This window comes from Drosophila subobscura, chromosome A (assembly GCF_008121235.1).
Source record: "Drosophila subobscura isolate 14011-0131.10 chromosome A, UCBerk_Dsub_1.0, whole genome shotgun sequence".
NCBI classification, from domain to species: Eukaryota; Metazoa; Arthropoda; class Insecta; order Diptera; family Drosophilidae; genus Drosophila; species Drosophila subobscura.
In genome coordinates, this window is record NC_048530.1 from 4,424,874 (window position 1) to 4,445,469 (window position 20,596).

Genomic DNA, 20,596 nt, shown 5'->3' on the forward strand with positions numbered 1-20,596 from the left:
GAAGGCGACAAAGCAGGCAAAAGGGCAAAAAGAATCACCGCGACGCGACGCGACGCGAAGCAAAGGGTAGTGGGTGGGGGGATAGGGACATCGTGAAGCAGAGAGGAGAGGAATTAAATTTAATTAATTGCTCTTTGAAGTGCCTACCATACCAGCCATGCCCATGGTGGGCTCCCTCCCACACTGCGACGCACAAGTTGTAGAAATAAATTATAAAATTTAACGCGTTAATTCTCGCTTATTTCATTAAAGAAACCCCAAAAAAGGAATACAAAAAACTAGATAAGGAGAGCAGATACAAATAAATAAGTCCGAGAAGGAGTGACGGAAAGAGAGGACACGAGTGTCGGGCTCACCAACCAACACACACACATAAAATATCGAAATAAGAATTGAAATAAATCGACGGATAGGGGGACAAAAAAGGCAGCGAGCGTGAACGACATACCAACCAAAATGAATCCGACGCCCGTGGGCATTGGATTCGGGTTTGGTCACAAGCCGCCCAACAAGGCGAAAATTCGCTCACGCTGGCGACCCCCAGCGACGGCCCTGACCAGCCAGCCATGGGGCATGGACAGCGACAACCGTACCGCCGCAGAAGCGGCAGTGGAACCAACCGAAATATTCCAGCAAGCCCAACAGCAAGAACTCAGTGAGGACAGCAGCAGCCATCACTCGAGGATCCGCAGCCATTCACAGCATCAGGATCAAAGCCACAAACAACAAAACCGCCGCCCCCGCCGCCGCCAGCACCACCAGCAAAGCCAGTGGACAACCCTGGCCATCCTGCTAATGGCATTCGTTGCCCTCAGCCATCTGGACAGCCTGATCCAGTGGACACCGGCCACAGCCACACGGATCGAAGGAGCGCGTCAACGTCATGGATCACCAGGTGAGTCCACGTACATAAATGACAAACCAGAGCCAAGGGCATAATTCTCAAACGGATTCCCATACCCCTCAGCAAGGGCCACTTCATTGAGAAAAGGAATGGCTATCCCCAGCATAACCCCTATATTCACTTTGTAAATTGCTTCAAATGTTTGATTTATAAATTACGAGGACTTTGTGACTTTTTCCCCATATCCTTAATCTCCTGTCGCCTACATGCCACATACCACGAGCATATTGATTAGCACTTTACGCCACGAAATTAATTCACAAAGCGAACTTTGTCTCTCTCTCTCTCACTCTCTGTCCAGCCTCAGACTTCGACTTGGTACTCGGTCGGGGACTGGGGCTGGCCCTGATCCACACACACCACCACCCACATTCCCGCCATGTCAATAGGGGAATGGAATGGAATGGAATGAAATGTAATGGAATGCCTGTGTGTGAGTGGTGGAGTGGCGGTAACTGTTCGTGTCACTTGAAAATCTTGCCCGCAGCATGACCAACATTTCCCAACCCCTCACTCAATTTTCTACTAAAATTATGAACCCCGATGGCGATGGCAAGGGCCCCAGGAAGACAATCTGAAGAAAGCAGTTGGCAGGATGGTTGGGGGTGGGAGGTGGGAGGTGGTGTAGGAGAAAATTAATAAAATTACAACAATTGTTGCAGACCAGAAACAACAGCCAGCCAGCCAGACAGACAGACAGACAACAGCAGTGAAAGAGAAAGGAAAATGCCCCTGCCTTGCCGCATTCCCCGCAAAATTCTGCGCGGCAAAAGTCGACGGTGCAAAAGTGAGCCAAGTGTGGGGCTGCTCTGGGCTCTGGGCACGTTGCAGGGTATTTGAGGGTATCAGTGGGTACATGCCCGCAGCCCAGTTAGCAGATGTTTTATTACGAGCGGAAACCCAACCAATTAGAACTTCCATAAAAGTGCCAAATGGACTACTGCACCTCGATGCTCGTACTTACTTACTTATGTACAAAATATCATCAAAATGTTCCGAATACTTTAGCAGCTGCACAGATTGGCAGCTGTTTATTTACACGTAACTTACTTTTGTTGTTTGTTGATTAGCCAAATGTCTTGCATAATTGTTGACTACAAATGCAGCAGAACCGATATCCATATATATCTAGTTTAAGCTTTAAACAGTCTCCCCAACAGGGTCACTTCTTAGTCGATCCCATTGTAACGTTAAGTCTTTCACACTGTCTTACATGTATGTATGTATGTATGTATGTATGTATGTGTACATATGTATTTATATGGTTGAAAATGTCTGTAGTTGTTGTTGTATTTATTGTGGCTGCTGCTGATGCCAGAAATTATGAATCAGGAAGTCTTAATAAGCGCAATTTCAAGTCGTTAGTCACACAAAGTACAACAAAAAAATGCTGGAAGTTTGCCCCTCTTCCCTCTCTCTCACTCGCCTCGACAATGTCTTTCTTATTCTTTTCGTAGTTTGTATTGTGGTTGTTTTTACAGTAGTTATTGCTGTTTTTGTACATACATCAGAGACGACTATTAGCGCCTGTGGAAGTACATACATAAATACATATGTACATACATAGTGTGTACATAAATACGTGTATATGGGGGCGGTCGGTCGGTCGGTCATTCTGCAGTTGTTGCCGTTGATTTTAATTAAGTGAAACGTTTTAATGTGCGCCACAGATTTTCAGATTTCAGATTTCAGATTTCAGTACCCCTACCCGTCCCACGGTCACTCGCGCCCCTCATGCTGGCGGCACTAAGTGACGGCGGGGCGGGCGGTGCCGGCATGTGTGGATGAAGATGGCAATGGAGATGGGTTGGGGGTCAGGATAGCAGAGTTTCATGGGCAGCCAGACTAGAGAAAAGAGAGAAAAAGCAGTACAAAATAGTAAACAGTAAATGTCAAGACAAGCGATCAAATTGCTTATTAAAGCAAATGAAATATGAGCAGTCTGTCGGGCGGGAGGGTCGCTGGGTTCCCTCCATGGATGCAGATAGGAGGGGAACGACTGATAAATGGCAGGCTTGAGGCAAAATAAAAGCTATATACATGCATGCATAGATAAAACAAGTGGCCATCACTCTTGAGAATAATACGAGTAGTTTTCTCTATGTATTTCTCTGCTTTTTTTCACATTTGCTGTCCCTTTTAGTGGGTTTTGGGCTTGCCTTTGGCTGTGAATGGTGGAGGGAGCTCCTTGGGCACGCTGTGTACACACTTATTATGTATGTACATTGGTACGAATGACTGACGAACATGACGGACAATCGATGTTGCAGTTGCACCTTCTCTTTCTCCCACTGAGCTGCGTCTCTTTGCCGGTTATAAATCTGTGAGCGAGTAGCAACAACAATTGCAAATACAAAGTCATTTAATGCAATTTGCTGATTGCGCCTCCATCTCTGGTGACTGCATTGTTTGTGCCCTTCCATAACCACAATACAATCAGGTTTAAGTCCATCTTTTGGAGGACCCTTCATGGGATTGCGAATGGCAAATGGGAGTAGAAAATCGGATCATTATATCTACATGAAATTGCACCCAACTGGGGTATTCCCTTCATGGTTGGGGTCACGTTTTGATGGTTGATTTCTTTCAGAAGGGCATCCCAGTCTTCGGCCAGCAAGTGCCTTCGGGGCACTTACCAGAATGTGGCTACTCTACCTTTTGACATTTGAGTGGAGTAATTTTCTTCTGCTTGTTGTTGCTGCTTGTGCAGCTGACAATGCAACTTTGCCTCACACACACACACACACACACACACACACACACACACACACACACACTTCCTCTGCACAATGAAAGAGCAAAAGCCAAAATCAGAGAAATGGCTTTAATGGCATTTAATAAACATGGCCCAAACAAAATGTTAGCCACTGCAGAAGCAGCAACAACAAAAGCGCGGCCCAGTGGGAGGGCTGCGCGGGGCCGGACAGAGCGGCATGCGGCATGCGGCATGCGGCATGGAGATGGCGGAGAGTCATAACAACAGGCAACCGGATTCAAATTCCAGTTTCAATATGACGCTGCCCTGCCTGCAATGCGGGATGGATGCTGATGAGAATGCGGCAGCTCCAAGTTGCAGCAGTTTGAAGGAGTCGGAGTCAGAGTCAGAGTCAGCGTCATCCCGATGATCATTATAATATAACGAGTATTATTATCATCATCATCAACATTATGAATGTGCTAGTTACAGAACGACACCATGCACCCATTCAATGCCAAGCCCGAGCAATGCCAAATTGAAGACTTGATACCCAGGATGATGCCCTAACTACATTCAGGAAGATTTACGGAAACACTTTGAAGAATTTGAACAGAATGCAATTGAATAGCAAAACTCAAGATAAAACGTACAATTATCTACGAGTATCTTCTATGTACAGAAACTGCTTTGAGCATGTTCATTATTTTGTATCCAGTTAAATCAGAGACAGAGAAGCATCTTTGAGTGTAAGAGCATTTCTTAGACGATGTGCCATCGATTTCGCTGTTCCTACTCGTTTTCTGCTGCTCGTTGCTGTTGTCATGTGGCCTTTAATCACAGACGACGGCTGCAACATCAGCAGCAGCAGCAGCAGAAACAGCAACCGCAGCATCAGCAGGCAAAGCCACTGCCATAGCCATAGCCACTGCTTCTGCTGCTGCTGCTGCTTGTGCTTCTGATGGTTGTTCTTCGTCACACTCACTCACATAAGTACATGCACAGACAAAGGCAGTTTGCCAGTGGGTGGGCGGCTGGCTGGCTGGCTGGTGACCGCAAAGTTAATTGCAGTGTGTGTTGCAGTTCCCTTTTGTTGCTGCTGCTGCTGCTGCTGCTTCTGCTGTTGCGGTCGCTTGCCCCGTTGCGGACAAATAACTTTGCTAATACTTTGACCAGCCCGAAAGCCACTCGGCAAACTTTGCCCCACGCACACACACACACACACGCGCAGTCAGAGGAGAACCTGGGACAAAACTGCAACTCCAACTCCAAACAGCTTCAACTTTCCTAAAGGCGAATTTTTAACTAAGAACTTCAACTAAAGTCAAGTAAAATTTGCTCTCCCTAACTACATACAATAGACTTCATAAGTAAAGTTTCCCTTTATAACTCGACACAGATAAGGGCAAATATTTATGGAATGCAAAGAAATAATCAATCTATTTTTTACGTATGTACTTGACGTTACGTTTACCACCGCGCTTCCCACACAGAACGTACGATCAATGGCCACGACCAGCTGGATTTAGCGGTTTCTTTTTGCTGACCCCCAAACAGAGGAATTGGCAGAATCCAAACCTCCAAATGGTGGAGGGAGGGTGGAAGGTGTAGTGTGCGGGGTGGCATGGGCCTGAGCCTGAGCGGTCGGTCAGGTGAAACCAGTTCAAACTGCAATCTCCATATGCAGTCGCAGCCGCAGTCGCAGTCGCCATCGCTGCTGCAGTCGCTGCTGCGTTTGGCTGCGATATTTTTCCAGCCGGCCGGCTCTGTGTCGCTGCCTCTGCTGAGCCACCATCCTTCTCTCCCTCTCACTGTCTCTCTCTCTCTCTCTCTCTCTCTGAGCTTTTTCGTTTTGCTATTGTAGCGAACGTCGCGACGTTTCGCTTCGCTCAACAACAAACTGAGATGATATGGGGGATACCTAGAGCGTGATTTTCACAGAGAAAAAGAGAGAGAGAGAGCGCGCGAGTGAGGAATTGTTAGAGTGCGGAGTGGGGGTCAGCTGGTGAATAGTTTGGGGGAGGGGGTAAGCCAGCGGGAGCCGGTAATAACATCATAGGTCAGCCGGTCGACAGTCGTTTTGTCGTTGTCTCTATTCATCTCGCAACCCCCCTCCCCTCCCACACACAGGGCCACTCCACCGATGATCACATGTCCCATTTACTGCTGTCCCGTTTCCTCTCGCTCACAGGTATTTTCACTCTTTGTTGTTGTTCCCATAAACAATATTTTTGCTCGTCTCTTTTGCTGTTGTTGTTTCTTTATTGCGGCTTTTGTGTGTTCGTCGACGGCGCTGTCTGTCTGTCTGTCTGTCTGACGCTGTTTCTTTTATTCCGTTTTAGTTTATTTCCCTCTCGTGCTGCAGCATTCGCACAGACACAGCATTCGGTGCCGTGCCAGGCACCAGCGATCACCGTTTCAAGCACTGCCAGCAACAACAACAACAACAACAACAGCACAGTCACAAGCAACAAGCAGTGCATGTGCACCGCAACCATCGTGAGAGAGTGTGTGGGGAAAGAGTGTGCGAGTGGGAAAGAGTGAGTGGAGTCGACTGTCTGCTTGCTTGAAGGGTGCGCTGTGCTGTGTCTGTACATAAATGTATAGAAATGTACGTACATATGTATGTATATATGTATGTGTTTATGTATATTACGAATACATATGGACAGTTAAATTACCTGATCGTTATGCTGCAATGCTAGCAACTTTATGGCATTGATCAGCTGTTTTACACAACAAAAAGTATCCTGCAAAATATCAGAGCCACAGTAGAGTTTTTCTTAACTATTATTTCGTGGTGGCCGGCCCCCCATTCCCATGTCGAAGGAGGTCAGAAAATATGTATATGAAGTGGCGTCATATTCGTGGCACTTATTTTGTTTTGAAGGTAATTGGATCTGCTTATTCATACAGCTGTCGTCGCATACCAGAAAAACGGCGCTTGGAAAACAATATTTATGTGGCATGCCAGCTCCAGTTCTCTTGAGGTATTTGCGTTGACAAAATAATCAAAACTCCCAGCCAAACGATCGCATAACCGCCAACAGGCGATGTATGCAAGTTTCCATGTAAATTTCTCCCAATTCCCACTCACGACGAACCATCAATTGCAGCTCATAAAAACTAAAAATAAAATCCCCATGGAAGGAAACAGTTAGAAATTACATTGGTACACAACACAAAGCTCGAATTCCTAGAAGATATCAATACGAAAACTACACAAAATGTTTCTAGTTGATCGAGATTTTATTATTTGCGATTGCATTTTGGTGGGGCAGATTAGATTACGTTTAGTTATTGGTCTGTTTTGAGTGATTGCCAATTTGTCCCAAATTGCTGCACCGAACTCGCTTAGTTTTTCCAGCAGACAAATAAATTATTAACAAATATTTGGTTTTCAGATGTGTTTTTGTGCTTAAATTTGCTATTGCAAGTGGGGTCCAGCCGTATGTATGTTGTGCATCTAAATGGAAATTTGTCCTTTATTACAAGTATTTTGTTGCTTCATTTGGGGATTGGGGCAAGCTCTAGCTTGAATTTAAATAAAATGCGCAGCTCGATCGATAGCATTTCAATTATAATGGAATCCAAAACGAAATAAGAAAAGTAACCAATCTCTGTGTGTTTTTCCAATGCGTATTAACATTTCGATTACAAAAACATGCATAGACCGCTTAGCCATAAAAATTTAAATAGAAAATGAAACGTTTATTCTATTTGTCTTGCCTTCCTTGGGGGTTTTTTCCCCCCCAGTTTCCTGTTATTTTCCACATTTGTTGGCTATAATTCTTCTTTAATTGACAGGCAAATCAGTCTCGGATAAAATCACTCCCTGATACTTGTATACACACACATAAACGAGTGTGTATGCACATGTGTATGTGTGATTTCATGTATTTTTCAAGCGAATGAATCAATTTGGCATTCCGTTTCAGCTGCCCAATCCCCTAGCCCCACCCATAAGCAGCTCCTCAGTGTCCTAAGCTCAATGACAGATCACGTAAAACTTTGTAATAATAAATACATAAATAAAATGAAATGCCTGGCCATGCAGCAAGCATGTTTGATAAATAAATAAATAAGTTAAAAGTCGTCAAAGATGGTGGCGGAATGGGGTACAAGATTTCAGCAGGAATTAGAACAGATTACGGAGACGTTTTTTGAAGGATTCAAAGTGTTTCCTTTAGTTATTGTGTATTAATATTTGCAGCTTTTGGTTTGAAAATAAAATTGATATTGGGCTGGGTTTGGGGCACTTTTGAGTAGAAATACACCAGCTCAGATGTTATTCAATTACCCAAAAAGGTTGGGCTATCATTTTGCATTTAGTTGGCTTACTTAACTTGGCTTCCAGCTACATACATACATACATTTTAATAGTTTCAATTTGAGTGTTCTATGTGCATGACTTTAACAGCTCAACTTAAACATAACTAACAAATTAAGCTGGAAACATTTTTAATTGAAATTTAAACACAAATTGTTGATACATTTTCGAAAAGTTTACTTTTTTTGCCCAACTACTGAAAGGGTTGGTTGGTGGCGGGTGGCGTCTGAAGAGCGTTGAGGGTGTAAACTGGCTAGTTGGCTAGGTGGTTGGGTTGTGTGGCTTAGAAGGGCTGACGGATAGACTGCACCCACACACACACACACACACATTCGAGTATTCCAATAATATATGGAAACTGTGGGGCTGGGACATGCATGCATACCTGTACTGCATATAGAAACAAGCGCACACACTCGTACATAGTACATCTGTCGCATATTTTATGCATTCTAACTGTGCTTTCTAATGCCTGTCCTCGATGTCCGCGTTGTGTGTGTGTGTGTGTGCGTGTGTATTGTGCAGGATTTAAACCTGTGTGTGTGGGTGTGCCGGCTGGTAAAGTTAATTGTTTTTGAATAATTAATTACACAGAGCGCGGCAACAGCGACAGAGCCAGCAGCAGCAGCAGCAGCACCAGCACCAACAACAACGACAACAAAAACAATGTAAATTTATGTAACCGACAGCAATGATGATGATGATGACAATGACGATAACGATGGCGATGATGATGATGACACAAACAATAGGGCACGGAACGGAACGCAACGAACGAGCGAGCGAGAGGCAACGACGATTGTAAGCCATCAATGTCAATAATGAGATTTTGATGGCACTTTTGACGGGCATTTTTCAATTGGAAAGTTTTTGGCTCAGGCATAATCGATACACACTGATGGCAAATAATCATCAGAAATCTATGATGCACTTCTTCCAAGACATGTTTATCCAATAAGATAATAATAAATTTGATTCGATTTTGGAAGCAAATAGTTTTTAGTGCTCTTGTATTTTTATACAACAATGATCTCACTTTGCATGCAACATTCCCTCCCTTCTGCTAGCCTCGAAGACCCTTTACAACTCGCTTCCCATTTAATTGATGGCAACTCAATTGAGCCCGACCAGGGCCTGGTGACTGGTGCTGGTGCTACGGCCGGGACAGAGCCTGTCATTCGTTATTCCGCCATATCCCCAAACATTATTAAGTTTTAAAATATTCCCTTTTATGTGTGGCCTTTTTTGTTTGTTGTATTTTTATTTTTGTTTATTGTCGAAGGCCTCGGATGGGAACACTGAGCAAATAGTTTGGCAAAAGCCCTCGGGGCTGAAGGGGATTAAATCGATTTTTTGCCTCTGATTGCGCCCGCACTTTTCACTCACTTCTTTCGTTCTGTCGATGTCGATGTCGATGACGATGTCACCGTCGCTGTTGCTGTCGCTGACGCTGTTGTTTATTATTGTTTTTTAATCAACTATTAAATTGAGGACTCAGACAAAGTGGAATGAATTTAATTTGTCGAAAACCGGAGAGCACTCGCACCGTACTCGCAGTAAATCAATTTTTTCGGCTATCTGCCTAATGAAAAGTTCTTTATGCGCCGCCCGTAAATGGTGAGGAATGGATGGAAAATTGATTAGCGGCCGAAACGGGCGTATGCACCTGTGGATGAGTCCCTCTCCCTCTCCCCGTCATCGCCATCGACAATGCATGAATATTTCAATGAAATTATTTTTCATTTTGTTTCGTAATCAATTTATGGCTTGAACAAATCCATTTGTATATATGCACAGTGCGTTTGGTAGCTGTAAGGCAACATTATACGCGCACATGCATATGTACATGTGTATGTGGATCGATTAATCGATTATTCAACTCATTTTCGACACACTTCTCGGGCTCTGACACATTCGAAACGCACTGTCGGCACGGACTCTATGGCAAACAGCAGCAAAATTAATTGAATGGCACAATTTTCTGCATGAAAAGTGCAAAAAATGTACCACCATCAACACGTGTGCACTGCCGCCTTCAGAGGGTATGGGGATGGGGCTGGGGCTGGTGAGTGTAGGAAAAACCATTTGGTTCGTGATTTTTTATGATTATTTTTTGTTGTTTTATTGGAAACTCCGGAGACTCTTCCGGACGCTCCCTTTTTGGGAGCATTGCATAAACGAATTTGCATCACCGATGCGCTGCAATAAATGCGAGAATTTATAAATTTAACTTTATTTTTTGTTTGCGTTTTGCATTTCCTTCTGGACCGTACAGCCCCAGCCCAGCTCAGCAGCCTCCATCAGTCGACTCCCGTAATGCTCTTAGCGGTAAAAACAAAAATAAATAAAAAGAAAATACACATAGTTGAGCACAATTTAAATTTGCATACGAGTCGAATAGGAGTTGGCCCTCCCCCAGTACCGCGAGTAGAGGTTGCCAATGGCTTTTCGGGCAAACGGAGAGCACTGGACAAAAGAGTCACAAAGTGGCAGACATAAGCGAAGGATCAGGGATCCCCTGTGGTGTTCTGGCATCAAAAGATCTTCCTGCTTTTCATCTGAATTTCCATGAACAAAATGCTCCAGGCCCTCTAGTAGACTTTCGATTACGATGCTCGGGGGGAGAGTTGCCGAAACTCCGGCGAGAGCATTCCCAGCTCGGTGTTTAAAACATTTCGTGTGATTTTTCCGAACATTTTTGCAGGGTAATATTTGTATTTTGTGTTCAGTGGAATGGAAATAATGTTCAAAAATGCGAAAAGGGACTTGAAGCTGCATTATTGAATTAGTGTTGCAGCACGGGAGTTGCTTGATTAACTTTTGTATAATGCAGGTGGGCTAACAGGTGGAACTGAGGAGGTGGGTGGCTGGGTGGCTTACGGCTGGTTCAGGGGTGGGTCAGTGGCGGAGCTGCAGTGCATGTGCACTGCCTGCAATGTTTTTATGTGTCACAGTCACAAATGCCATCAGAGGGTTTAGGGGCAGGGGAGCGAGGGAGACAGAGAAGTCAATGACCATAAAAGTCAACACTCACTCGACACACACAGGTGGGGTGGACACAGAGTGCTGGTGGAATGCAGGAGGAGTGGCGGCATCTAGCGGCGGCATTTTCGCCTTCCGGCAAAAACCTGAAAAAGAAAAGAAAATAAAAACCCGCAAAGCGATGAGCGATGAATGTGAAACTAACCACCAACGAAGCTGCGGATACACTTTCCGCACGATCATAGGGATTACCCATAAGATAAGATAATAATCATGGGGAAATATTTTATTGTACGTTTAGCCCTCGGCGCTGGAGATTCCTTCAAGTCGAACAGCTGCTTGGAATCGTTATACCCCGCTTGGCAGAGATACCGACTAGAAATGTGACTTTGCATTGCAAATTTCAAGTAGCTGCCACGGCGAGAGTCCCCTCGCCCGTGCCCCCAGCTAGTATCATCGTCTCTGTGTCACGGTGCGGCAGTGTGTGTGTGTGACATATATAAAATGAATGCAGTTTAGTTTACTTGAGTTTGGTTTAGTTAGTTCGAGCTGCTTATGCACTTACAAATATTCATCGCAATTCTTTACAAATGAACATAAAATGTTTTCATAATTATATGCAAGCTTGTAGCCCCCAAGGACATCCAATCTTTGGGCTATAGATTAAGTAATGAGCAATAGACCAAAGAAGGCATATTTTTTGGAGTAAAATCTTACACTGATTGCCGCAGTGTAACAGAAATGACGATGATGGTGATGGCAGAACCAGTTGGGGTCTCCGTTAAAGCTTGGCCATAACCATTAGCTTCTTTGGCCTTTGCTGCAGAGCTCTGCCACTTGGACTTCATTCATGGATGTACCAGATGCACACACGAACAGAGAGCAACAAGCAGTTACACACACACACACACACACACACACACACACATGGAAACATGTCTCTACATATGTATGTGTATGCGGTCTTTGTGGTATTTCAGCTTGTTGCGGGTTCCGGTTTGCAGACAGCCACTGCAGCGGCTGGGAAGGGGGGGGGTAGCAGGCTAATGCTATATATGCCAAAGCCATTAACAAGCGCTTGCTCTCTCGTCCGCCCCTTGACCGGCTCTGGCTGCTGTCGATGCTCCCGCTCTGGGGTGCTCCACGGCTCCCGCCGACATCGCCTTCTTAGCGACTTGCTCAATCATAGATTTGCCTACAAAATGCCAATTGCCGACTGCCAACTGCCAAATGCCAAACGCTCTTCTGGATGTGTTGAAATCTTCAGCTAAATGAAATCAAAGAATTTCGAAGCTTAAGTATTACTCGAGGAGATGTGCCTGTTAGATTTTGCTTCTGCCTTAAGCCTCACTTTAAAATGTGTCATTTCATCTGACTTTAAATACTGAAATGCTTCCATGGAGTATCGCAGGGGGGTGGCATCTTCTTCACTACCTTCTGTCGCATAAGAAAAGTTTTTAATTACTTGCCAGACTTTGAGAGCTCAGCTCCAGCCACGCCCCCAACCCCCAACCCTCATCCTGAATCCTTTTTATTCGTTGTTGTTGTTGGAGAGCTTGGAAGAGTTCTATGATTGATTACACAATGATAGAAGTCAAGGTGAGGCCAGGATATCATCTTCCAGTTCATCTTCCGCCTCTTTGCCAGCACCTTTAGCCCACCACCACCCACTGTGTATTTCATCTGAGCTTTTGCTTTAATCCTGAAGTTCTTCGTATCCTTTATTGCCTTCAGTGGACTTCGCCCGAGTCCCTGAAGTATCTTCAGTGTTTATAAATTAAATTTGCCTCGCATTCCACCCGATGCAGGCACCTTCTGCGAAACAGACAAGCACCGAAGCCAAACCCACACGCAAACTCTTTTTCTCTCTCATTTTATTTCCTGTCTGAACCGACACGACCCCAGCCCACCCGAACCGACCCGACCCGAAACCCTTCTTAACCTTTTATGACGGTCACTGCAGCTGGTTCAGCTGTATACCCACTACGATGGGTATGCCCAAACCGAATATGCACCGAAAATATTGAGTAGAGCTTTGCATGTCCAATTGGAGACGACTGGAACTGCCTGCCAGTGCTCCAAGTTTCTCCACAAATCTCTTCAGAGGGTGTCCCAGAGTCGCGCTCACTTTATTTCTGTTTTTTAGCCAACCTTTGGCTGGGATTTGGGTCTGTCTGAACGCTCCCTCCTGACGACTGTCGACTAACGCTCGCCTCATTTAGTTCCTGCCGCCCACTCATTAAGATTCCGTGCTGCACATTTCTGGCCACACCCGCCGCCCCCTCGCCCCTTTGACGCTGTTCCTGAAGTTGGTTTTTTCACGAAGCAAAATGTCCACTCAAATGGCGTTTAGCGTGCAATTATGAGTTTCGCTTCTGCTCCTCTCCGCTCGTAATGCTTCATTTTTTCTATTTTTTTGCTTAGTTTTTCAGGCTTAAGAAGTAAATGTGTTTGGTGGGTTACTAAAAGATTTCTTCGTGTTTCGCATAAACAGATTAATGCAGTTTTGATGGTGGAACAAAAAAGATTGTGCCAGAGCACAGGGGAATGGAAAAACAATTTAAATGAGAGTTCGACGAGTGGGAAAAATCCCCTTAGAAAATAAAGCAAAAGTCTGTTCCCTTGAATTTTCCACTAAAAATAATCACAACTAAATAATAATCACTTTGAAGCAATTGCAAAGATTTGTTTTAAAGTAGAAACTGAAGTGCGTTTCAGCATTTTTTGCGCCTGACTTTGGTACACGGGAATCGCGGATCTTGTGGTCGCGTGGCTCCAGCAATGTTTTTTTCCAATTTTTTGCTGGGGTGGTGTGCGGCAGAGCCATCTGATTGTGTCTCATTTGCAAGTGAAACGGGAACAGCTCCCGTTTCGTACTCTACACTCCGCCCGTAAGGGTCTTCGGCCCCGCCCGCCGGTAAGCAGCGTAGAGGATTCAAAGGAGAGCACCAGCACCAGGACCAGCATCCTCCCCCTGCCACTGCACAGTCATCACCCACTTTAATTGCTGTCACAGTTTTCGTTTTTATTTAATTTTTTGTTTTGTGGCTGCTGTTCTGCTGCTTGCTTTTGTTTTAATTTTAACTTTAATACACATTTAGGGGGGTTTTTGGGCGGTTTGTGGGGTACTTGGCTGGCGGCGAGAGCAGGAGGTGGGTGGAGGGGGCATTGAGGCGCCACAAAGCTGACTTAATGACTCCGACAGCCCACAGAGAGGGAAGAAAAATGGCAAAACAGAAAATAGAAATAAAAACAAGTATAACAAAAAGGAGAAGAATGAAAAATGGGGAGGAATCAACAAAGAAAGAAACAAATTAAAAACGCTTTAAAAATTGTGAAAATAAAATGAAATTTAAGTTGGTGCATACAGTGGGGGGTGGAGGCGGGGGAGCAGGAGCAGGAGCAGGATCCCAGTGATTTACATTTTTTAATATTAATTCCTGTTGGCTTTCCCTCACTTTTCACACTGCTCTGGAGTATCACTGAAGAAAATGTCACAGAGGGAACTTGACGGGGGGTTGGCCTCTCCCTAGGTGGCGGCATGAGAGCGGGATGCCCCTTTGACCTTTTTTCGGGCTCTGAATGTGACTTTCATTGACATTAGATAGGGACATTTTCTCGTATTTTTTCCGCACTTCGTAGGGGGGCTGCTTATTAATTCACGTCAATTAGCTCCGGCAGAAGCAGCAAAAAGCTAAAAGCAAAAAGCAAAACAAAATTAATTCATTTTTACTTTTTCTCTCTGATCTAATCAAGCTGCAGGTTCTGGCTGCCAGCACAGTCGTCGTCCCCCCTCTAATTGATATTCATTGTTTTGTCTAGAATTGTTGTTGTTTCTTGGTGGGGCGGGGGGATCATAAATCTTTGATTTGATTGAGGCCGCATTGAGCTGTCGATGCGATGAGGGTTTTGTTTAAGGCGGATTCAATTTATTTTCCCCCTACTCACAATTAAATTGCGTTTTTCCCCATTTGCCCAGTTAATAATTCATCAGAGGAGCTCGGTTGTGTGGCTGAGTGTCTGGCACTCTGACAGGCGTTAGTACGGTCCAAGAGTTCAAGGAAAGTGGCAGCTTGTAAATCTTCTTTGCCGTCTTATTTGCCTATAAACTTTTTACATATTTTCCGTTGGCTCACATTTAAATTTAAAGGCTGCCATCCAGCCAACAATTCAGCATTTATCAAATCCAATTCGTGTGTAGAGGGGAACAAACTTTTGTGGGAATGTAGACACATATGTATGGGAGGAGGAGGAGAAGGAGCCGGGGCGGGGCGGAGCTTGGGTTGCGGCCAGTTTGCTATTAAGGTTGTCAGCCACGTAGATTTCGCATATTGTTGGCTACACGCCTATTAATTAGCCCCAAAAGTTGAACTAACTAACACGCACACACACACACACACACAACACGTCAGCGTCACACCAGGCCACCCCATGAAAATTATATAAGCGGCTAGAATATGGGCGGGCCATTCAGCTGCATTTAATTGCTGCCAATTTTCGGCTATTTAAACAGCAAAAATGTTGAAGCCAAGCGATGGGTAAGGGGAACCAGCGGTGGAGTTAACTGGAGAGTGGAGAGCAAAGCTCACAGAATGTTCCCCCGAGTTCCCCCAAACTGCCGATTGGAGACAGTATTTCTGTTTCTGTTTCTGTTGCCATCACAATTGCATTCCATCATTGCATTATTTTATAAATAATTATGTACAGATATTTATAGTGCACTCTCAGGGCTCTTTGTTTCTTTATTTTTGCTGTTTTTATTGTAAGTTTACTCGAGCACATACGAGCTCTTCTAGGGTATTGGAGGCTTCGACACCTGGAGCCTGGAATTTATTTTTCATGTTTAGCTTTTTTTTTGCTTTGTTTTTTTCTGTTGTTGCTGTTTGTGCTCTCCGGTGCCGGTCACCGATTGTGGCCAATTGTATCGCCATAGACCACTGCGGAGCCCGCGAATAGTTGTCATTTAGCTAGTGGATAGTGGACAGTGGACAGTGGACAGTGGAGGGGCAGTTGGAGAGGAAGTGGGATTGCGGGATTGTGGGAGAGGTTGTTCAACGCCATTGACCACGAAAATTGCTCATGCATGACCAAAGAGGTTGGACTGGCCTGGAACTGGACCTGGACCTGGCCTGGCCTGGAACTGCAACTGGGATGAGGGGCAAACTGTGGGAATGGGTGATCAAGTGCGTGCGCTTTTTGTGTTAATAATAATTGACATTATCTGCTTTTGCTGTTGCTGTTTGTTTTCGTTTTTGTTATTTTTGTTTTGCTCTATTTATAGGAAAGTTTGTTTCGATTCGACCAGAGGTTCAGCAAGCCCCAAGCCCATAAATTCCATTCGTTTCTGACCTGCAACAGCACACAGCCGATTCGATTTGGTGTGAAACTATGCAGAGAATTTGCCACACAAAGAAGTGGGTCACAATACAAATTGCCATTCCATAAGCTTGTGCACATTTTACATCTAAGTATGTGGATGGTAAAAATCTTTTAGCTCCAGTTAGGGACAAGTCAATTTTAAGCTTGTGTTTTGTTATACCCGTTACTCGAAGAGTAAATAGGGTATATTGTATTTGTGGGGAATAGCGGTTGTATGTAACGCACAGAAGGAAACGTTTCCGACACCATAAAGTATATATATTCTTGATCAGCATCAATAGCCGAGTCGATTGAGCCATGTCTGTCTGTCTGTCCGTCCGTCCGTCCGTCCGTTATGATGAGCGCCTAGTACTCAGAGACTATAAGAGCTAGAGCCACCAAATTTTTAATCCAGACTTCTGTATGCTCACACTGTTACAAGTGTATTTCAAAAATGAGCCCCGCCCCTTTCCGCCCCCGCAAAGGGCGAAAACCTCACAAATCTACAATTTTGAAGGTAAAAGAAAACTAAAACTTCCGTAGCGATGACCCTATCTATCAGATCACCAAATTGGGATCCGATTGGATCATTATTAAAGCCACAATGAAGAAATTAATTTGCAGTGGCCAAAGCCACCCCGTCCCGCAGCTTATATTTGTTTTTTACATATTCTCTCATTCACACTCTGCTTCTGCTGTGTGCGGCCACTGCCTCTGCCCTGACTCTGCAGTGTGTGGCTCTAGGGGAGGGTGGCGAGCTAACGGAGCGTGTTGGCATGAGAAGTGTTGTAGATGTAGATGACAGATGAAGAAAAAATGTACAATTTGACAATTAACCGCTAAAGTGCAGATGTAGTACTGAGTGCCGGGTATTAAAGTTGTGACGCGTAAGAAGCGTCTCACACGTCCCTTCTCGTTATGTTTTTGTAAGCAGATCCGTCATATATCAAGAATTTCTCAGTTCTGTTACTGAAATAAAAGTGTTGAGTGAGAATATTTTGAACTTGCATACAAATATAAAGCCAAGTCAATAATTGGATGCAAAACATGTAAAATCAAAAGAAAATTCAATTTGATACGTTCAAAGCGGTATAATGGCATTCCATATCAGTCTGAAATTAATTGAAATTAAAAGAGTCAATCCAAAATCGCAGCAATTAAAGTTCAAACAATATTTGAATCAATCGGGAAACGCACAAAAAACTATCGACAAAGCAATTTATTCAATGTATTTTCAATTTTCAAGTTGAAATCTATTTTGCAGGCATTATTGCCTTATTGTTTTGCCTTTTGCTTCCCTTGTGCGTTATTTTTGTTTTTTGCATATTTTGTTTGATTTGTCAACAATTTGCATGCAACATTTTGTTGTTGCTCCTCAATTGTCAATGTTATCGTGTCACTCAATTCTGAACTGCACTTTACAATGTTGCACTTTTGAGGGGGGTGGGCGCAGCATCAGGTGGGTAGGCGGACGCAGCCAAGTTGACGTAATCAAATTGTAAATGGGCTCAAAAATAAAAAGAACAAAAATGAACGGAGCAAAATAATAAAAGCGAAACTCAATTATTTGAGATACGTCGTCGTCACCTTGAATAATTGAATCAACATTTTCGACAAACTCACTGCTCTCTCTGTCTCTGTCTCTGTCTCTCTTTCACCTAACGATTGGTGGGGGAAAGGAGCGGGCACAATGGGAGGGCCTTGACTGAGCTTGGACAATTGAATTACGAGCATCGAGTATCGAAGTCGAATGTCAGTGACGATTGAATCGAGGACAGAATGGAAATGCAATTAAAATCAAAGATGTCTGACTGTCAGACTCTTCTGCTCCAACCCCCTCCCATTTTCCATTCTGTTTCTTTGTGGCGTTGTGTGTGTGTGTGTGTGTGTGTGTGTGTGTGCGTTTGATGGAGAGAGGAAAGAGTTTTAATCGAAGGATGAATTGAAGCTAACACAAAAAGGAATCAAACTTCATTAGCTTTGTTGCTTAATCGAAGATTGATTGAGTATCAATGGTTGAAGCAGATAAAGGATGAGGGCGCAGGGTGGTTATGGGGAGGATGTAAGCACAAACGAAAACGATTTTTTAATTGCAAACCAATTTAACAAACGATTTTTATTGTTTTACTTTTGTTTTTTAAAGAATTGATTAAATCGTGCTTAAGCTGAGATCTTGCTTGAATCAGCTTCGTTTCAGCCAAAAAGAAATGTTTTATGTATTGGATTGTGGCTGTTATTGTTGCTGTGTTTTTGCGGAGTTCTGTTCTCGAGTTTGCAAGCCAATTCACTCGAGCAAGAAAACCATAGTCATGATTTTGTGAATGAAACAAAACCTCATTTACTCGCCGTGCTAGTTCGTTCCATAAAATCAAATTAATTTGCCGCAGCTAAACTTTTGTTGGTCGTAAAACAAATTTTAATGATATTTTGGGCTTACCTTTTTGATTATTTCTTTTGTTTTTGATATAATTGACTAATTAATTTGATTGCTCTGACATTAAAACTGTGAAAATGTTGTCATGACAGAGGGTCCTCTGCTCTGCTCTGCTCTGCTCTGCTCTGCTCTGTTGCCTCTGCGCCCATGCTCTTCCTCTGCTGCCTAATCTGAGCGGGCACTCAATGAGCAACAAGCCAACAAGCCAACAACCCAATTGTCCCCAGCAAATAAATATGCAAATAATGTCAACAACAACGAGAAGGGACGTGTGAGACGCTTCTTACGCGTCACAACTTTTATACCCGGCACTCAGTACTACATCTGCACTTTAGCGGTTATTTGTCCAGTTTTACATTTTTTCTTCATCTGTCATCTACATCAACAACACTACTCACACCAACACGCTCCTTTAGCTCGCCACCCTCCCCTAGAAACACACACTGCAGAGTCGCGGCAGAGTCAGCGGCAGAGGCAGCGGCAGAGGCAGCGGCAGAGGCAGAGGCAGTGACGTGTCAGGGGCCAGGCCATAAACAGCGCGAAGCAGAGTGTGAATGCTGCGGGACGGGGTGGGTTTGGCCACTGCAAACTAATTTTTTCATTGTGGCTATAATAATGATCCAATCGGATCCCAATTTGGTGATCTGATAGATATGGTCATTCCCTACGGAATGGCGTTTTTAGTTTTCTGTTATCTTCAAAATTGTAGATTTGGGAGGTTTTCGCCCTTTTGCGGGGGCGGAAGGGGGCGGGGCTCATTTTTGAAATACACTGGTTTCAGTGTGAGCATACAGCAGTCTGGTGCCAAAATTTGGTGGCTCTAGCTCTTATAGTCTCTGAGAACTAGCCGACAAACAAGACGGACGGACAGACGGACGGACGGACAGACGGACAGACGGACAGACAGACATGGCTCAATCGACTCGGCTATTGATGCTGATCAAGAATATATATACTTTATGGGGTCGGAAACGTTTCCTTCTGTGCGTTACATACAACCGTTATCCGCACAAATACAATATACCCTATTTACTCTTCGAGTACCGGGTATAAAAAGAAAGAGCAAAACGAATAAATACTTGAACAAATTTGAATAAGATATGAGCCAAAAAGTTGAATAACATTTCACTGTCTTCCCGTTGCCGTTGAAGGGAATCAAATGTCCGGTCCATTTCCTTGCTGCGTAAATATTCGAATGTTCTTTTCGTGCCTCTGGAAGGAGCACTTGCCGTGCAGATGCACAGAAAGAGAGAGAGAGGGAGGGGATGGAGAGTGAGTGATAAAGGTAAATGCAGGGGCAGCTGCTGTTCGATTGACTTTAAGGTTTTCCAGTTGCTTAGTTCGCAAATTGAAAGTTTGGCGGTTGCGGTGCGGTTAGGGGGTGATTGGTCTGGGGGGTGATTGGAATAGTCTTAGCCAAAGGGTAGAGAAGTGCGAGTGGGAGTAGATAATTCGCTAAGCTGCTTAAACTTTTGATAAATGAATCGACTTTGAATATTTGCTTGAAGAATATTCTTCCAGTTCTTCGTTCACTTTAATAAACTAAAGTTCGATAACTTCTTTGAAGCAGTGTGTTCATTGATTTATAGCCAATTGAAGCTGGGCCAATTTCAATTGAATGAGTTCATTAAATGTGTGAAAGTTTATTGGATTTGAAAAGCAATCAGCTGCTAAAAGCTACTTTCTTCTAATTTATGGATCGATTTGTAGATCAAAGACGTAGACTAAAACCTGGAGTACAGTTCCGATCTTAGAGCGGAGCAATAATGAGAAAACTCATCATCAAACAGGAAGCGCAGTTATTTACATTAATTCTTAATTCTCTTTAAATACGAGTATCCATGTATATATTAATGTAAACCGTGGTATTCACATGTTGCATGTGGCACTGTG

At 44.0% G+C, this 20,596-nt stretch overlaps 1 protein-coding gene across 1 annotated transcript in view; it reads left to right on the forward strand.

Moving 5' to 3' along the window:
- Positions 1 to 283: 283 nt before the first annotated feature.
- The window catches only part of LOC117889865 (low-density lipoprotein receptor-related protein 2), a 111,051-nt gene continuing 90,738 nt past the window's right edge, over positions 284 to 20,596 (forward strand). The window contains exon 1 of the mRNA XM_034794376.1: positions 284 to 895. Within this exon, the coding sequence (XP_034650267.1) occupies positions 457 to 895 (439 nt within the window). The 5' untranslated portion in view covers positions 284 to 456. The remainder of the gene's footprint in view (positions 896 to 20,596) is intronic.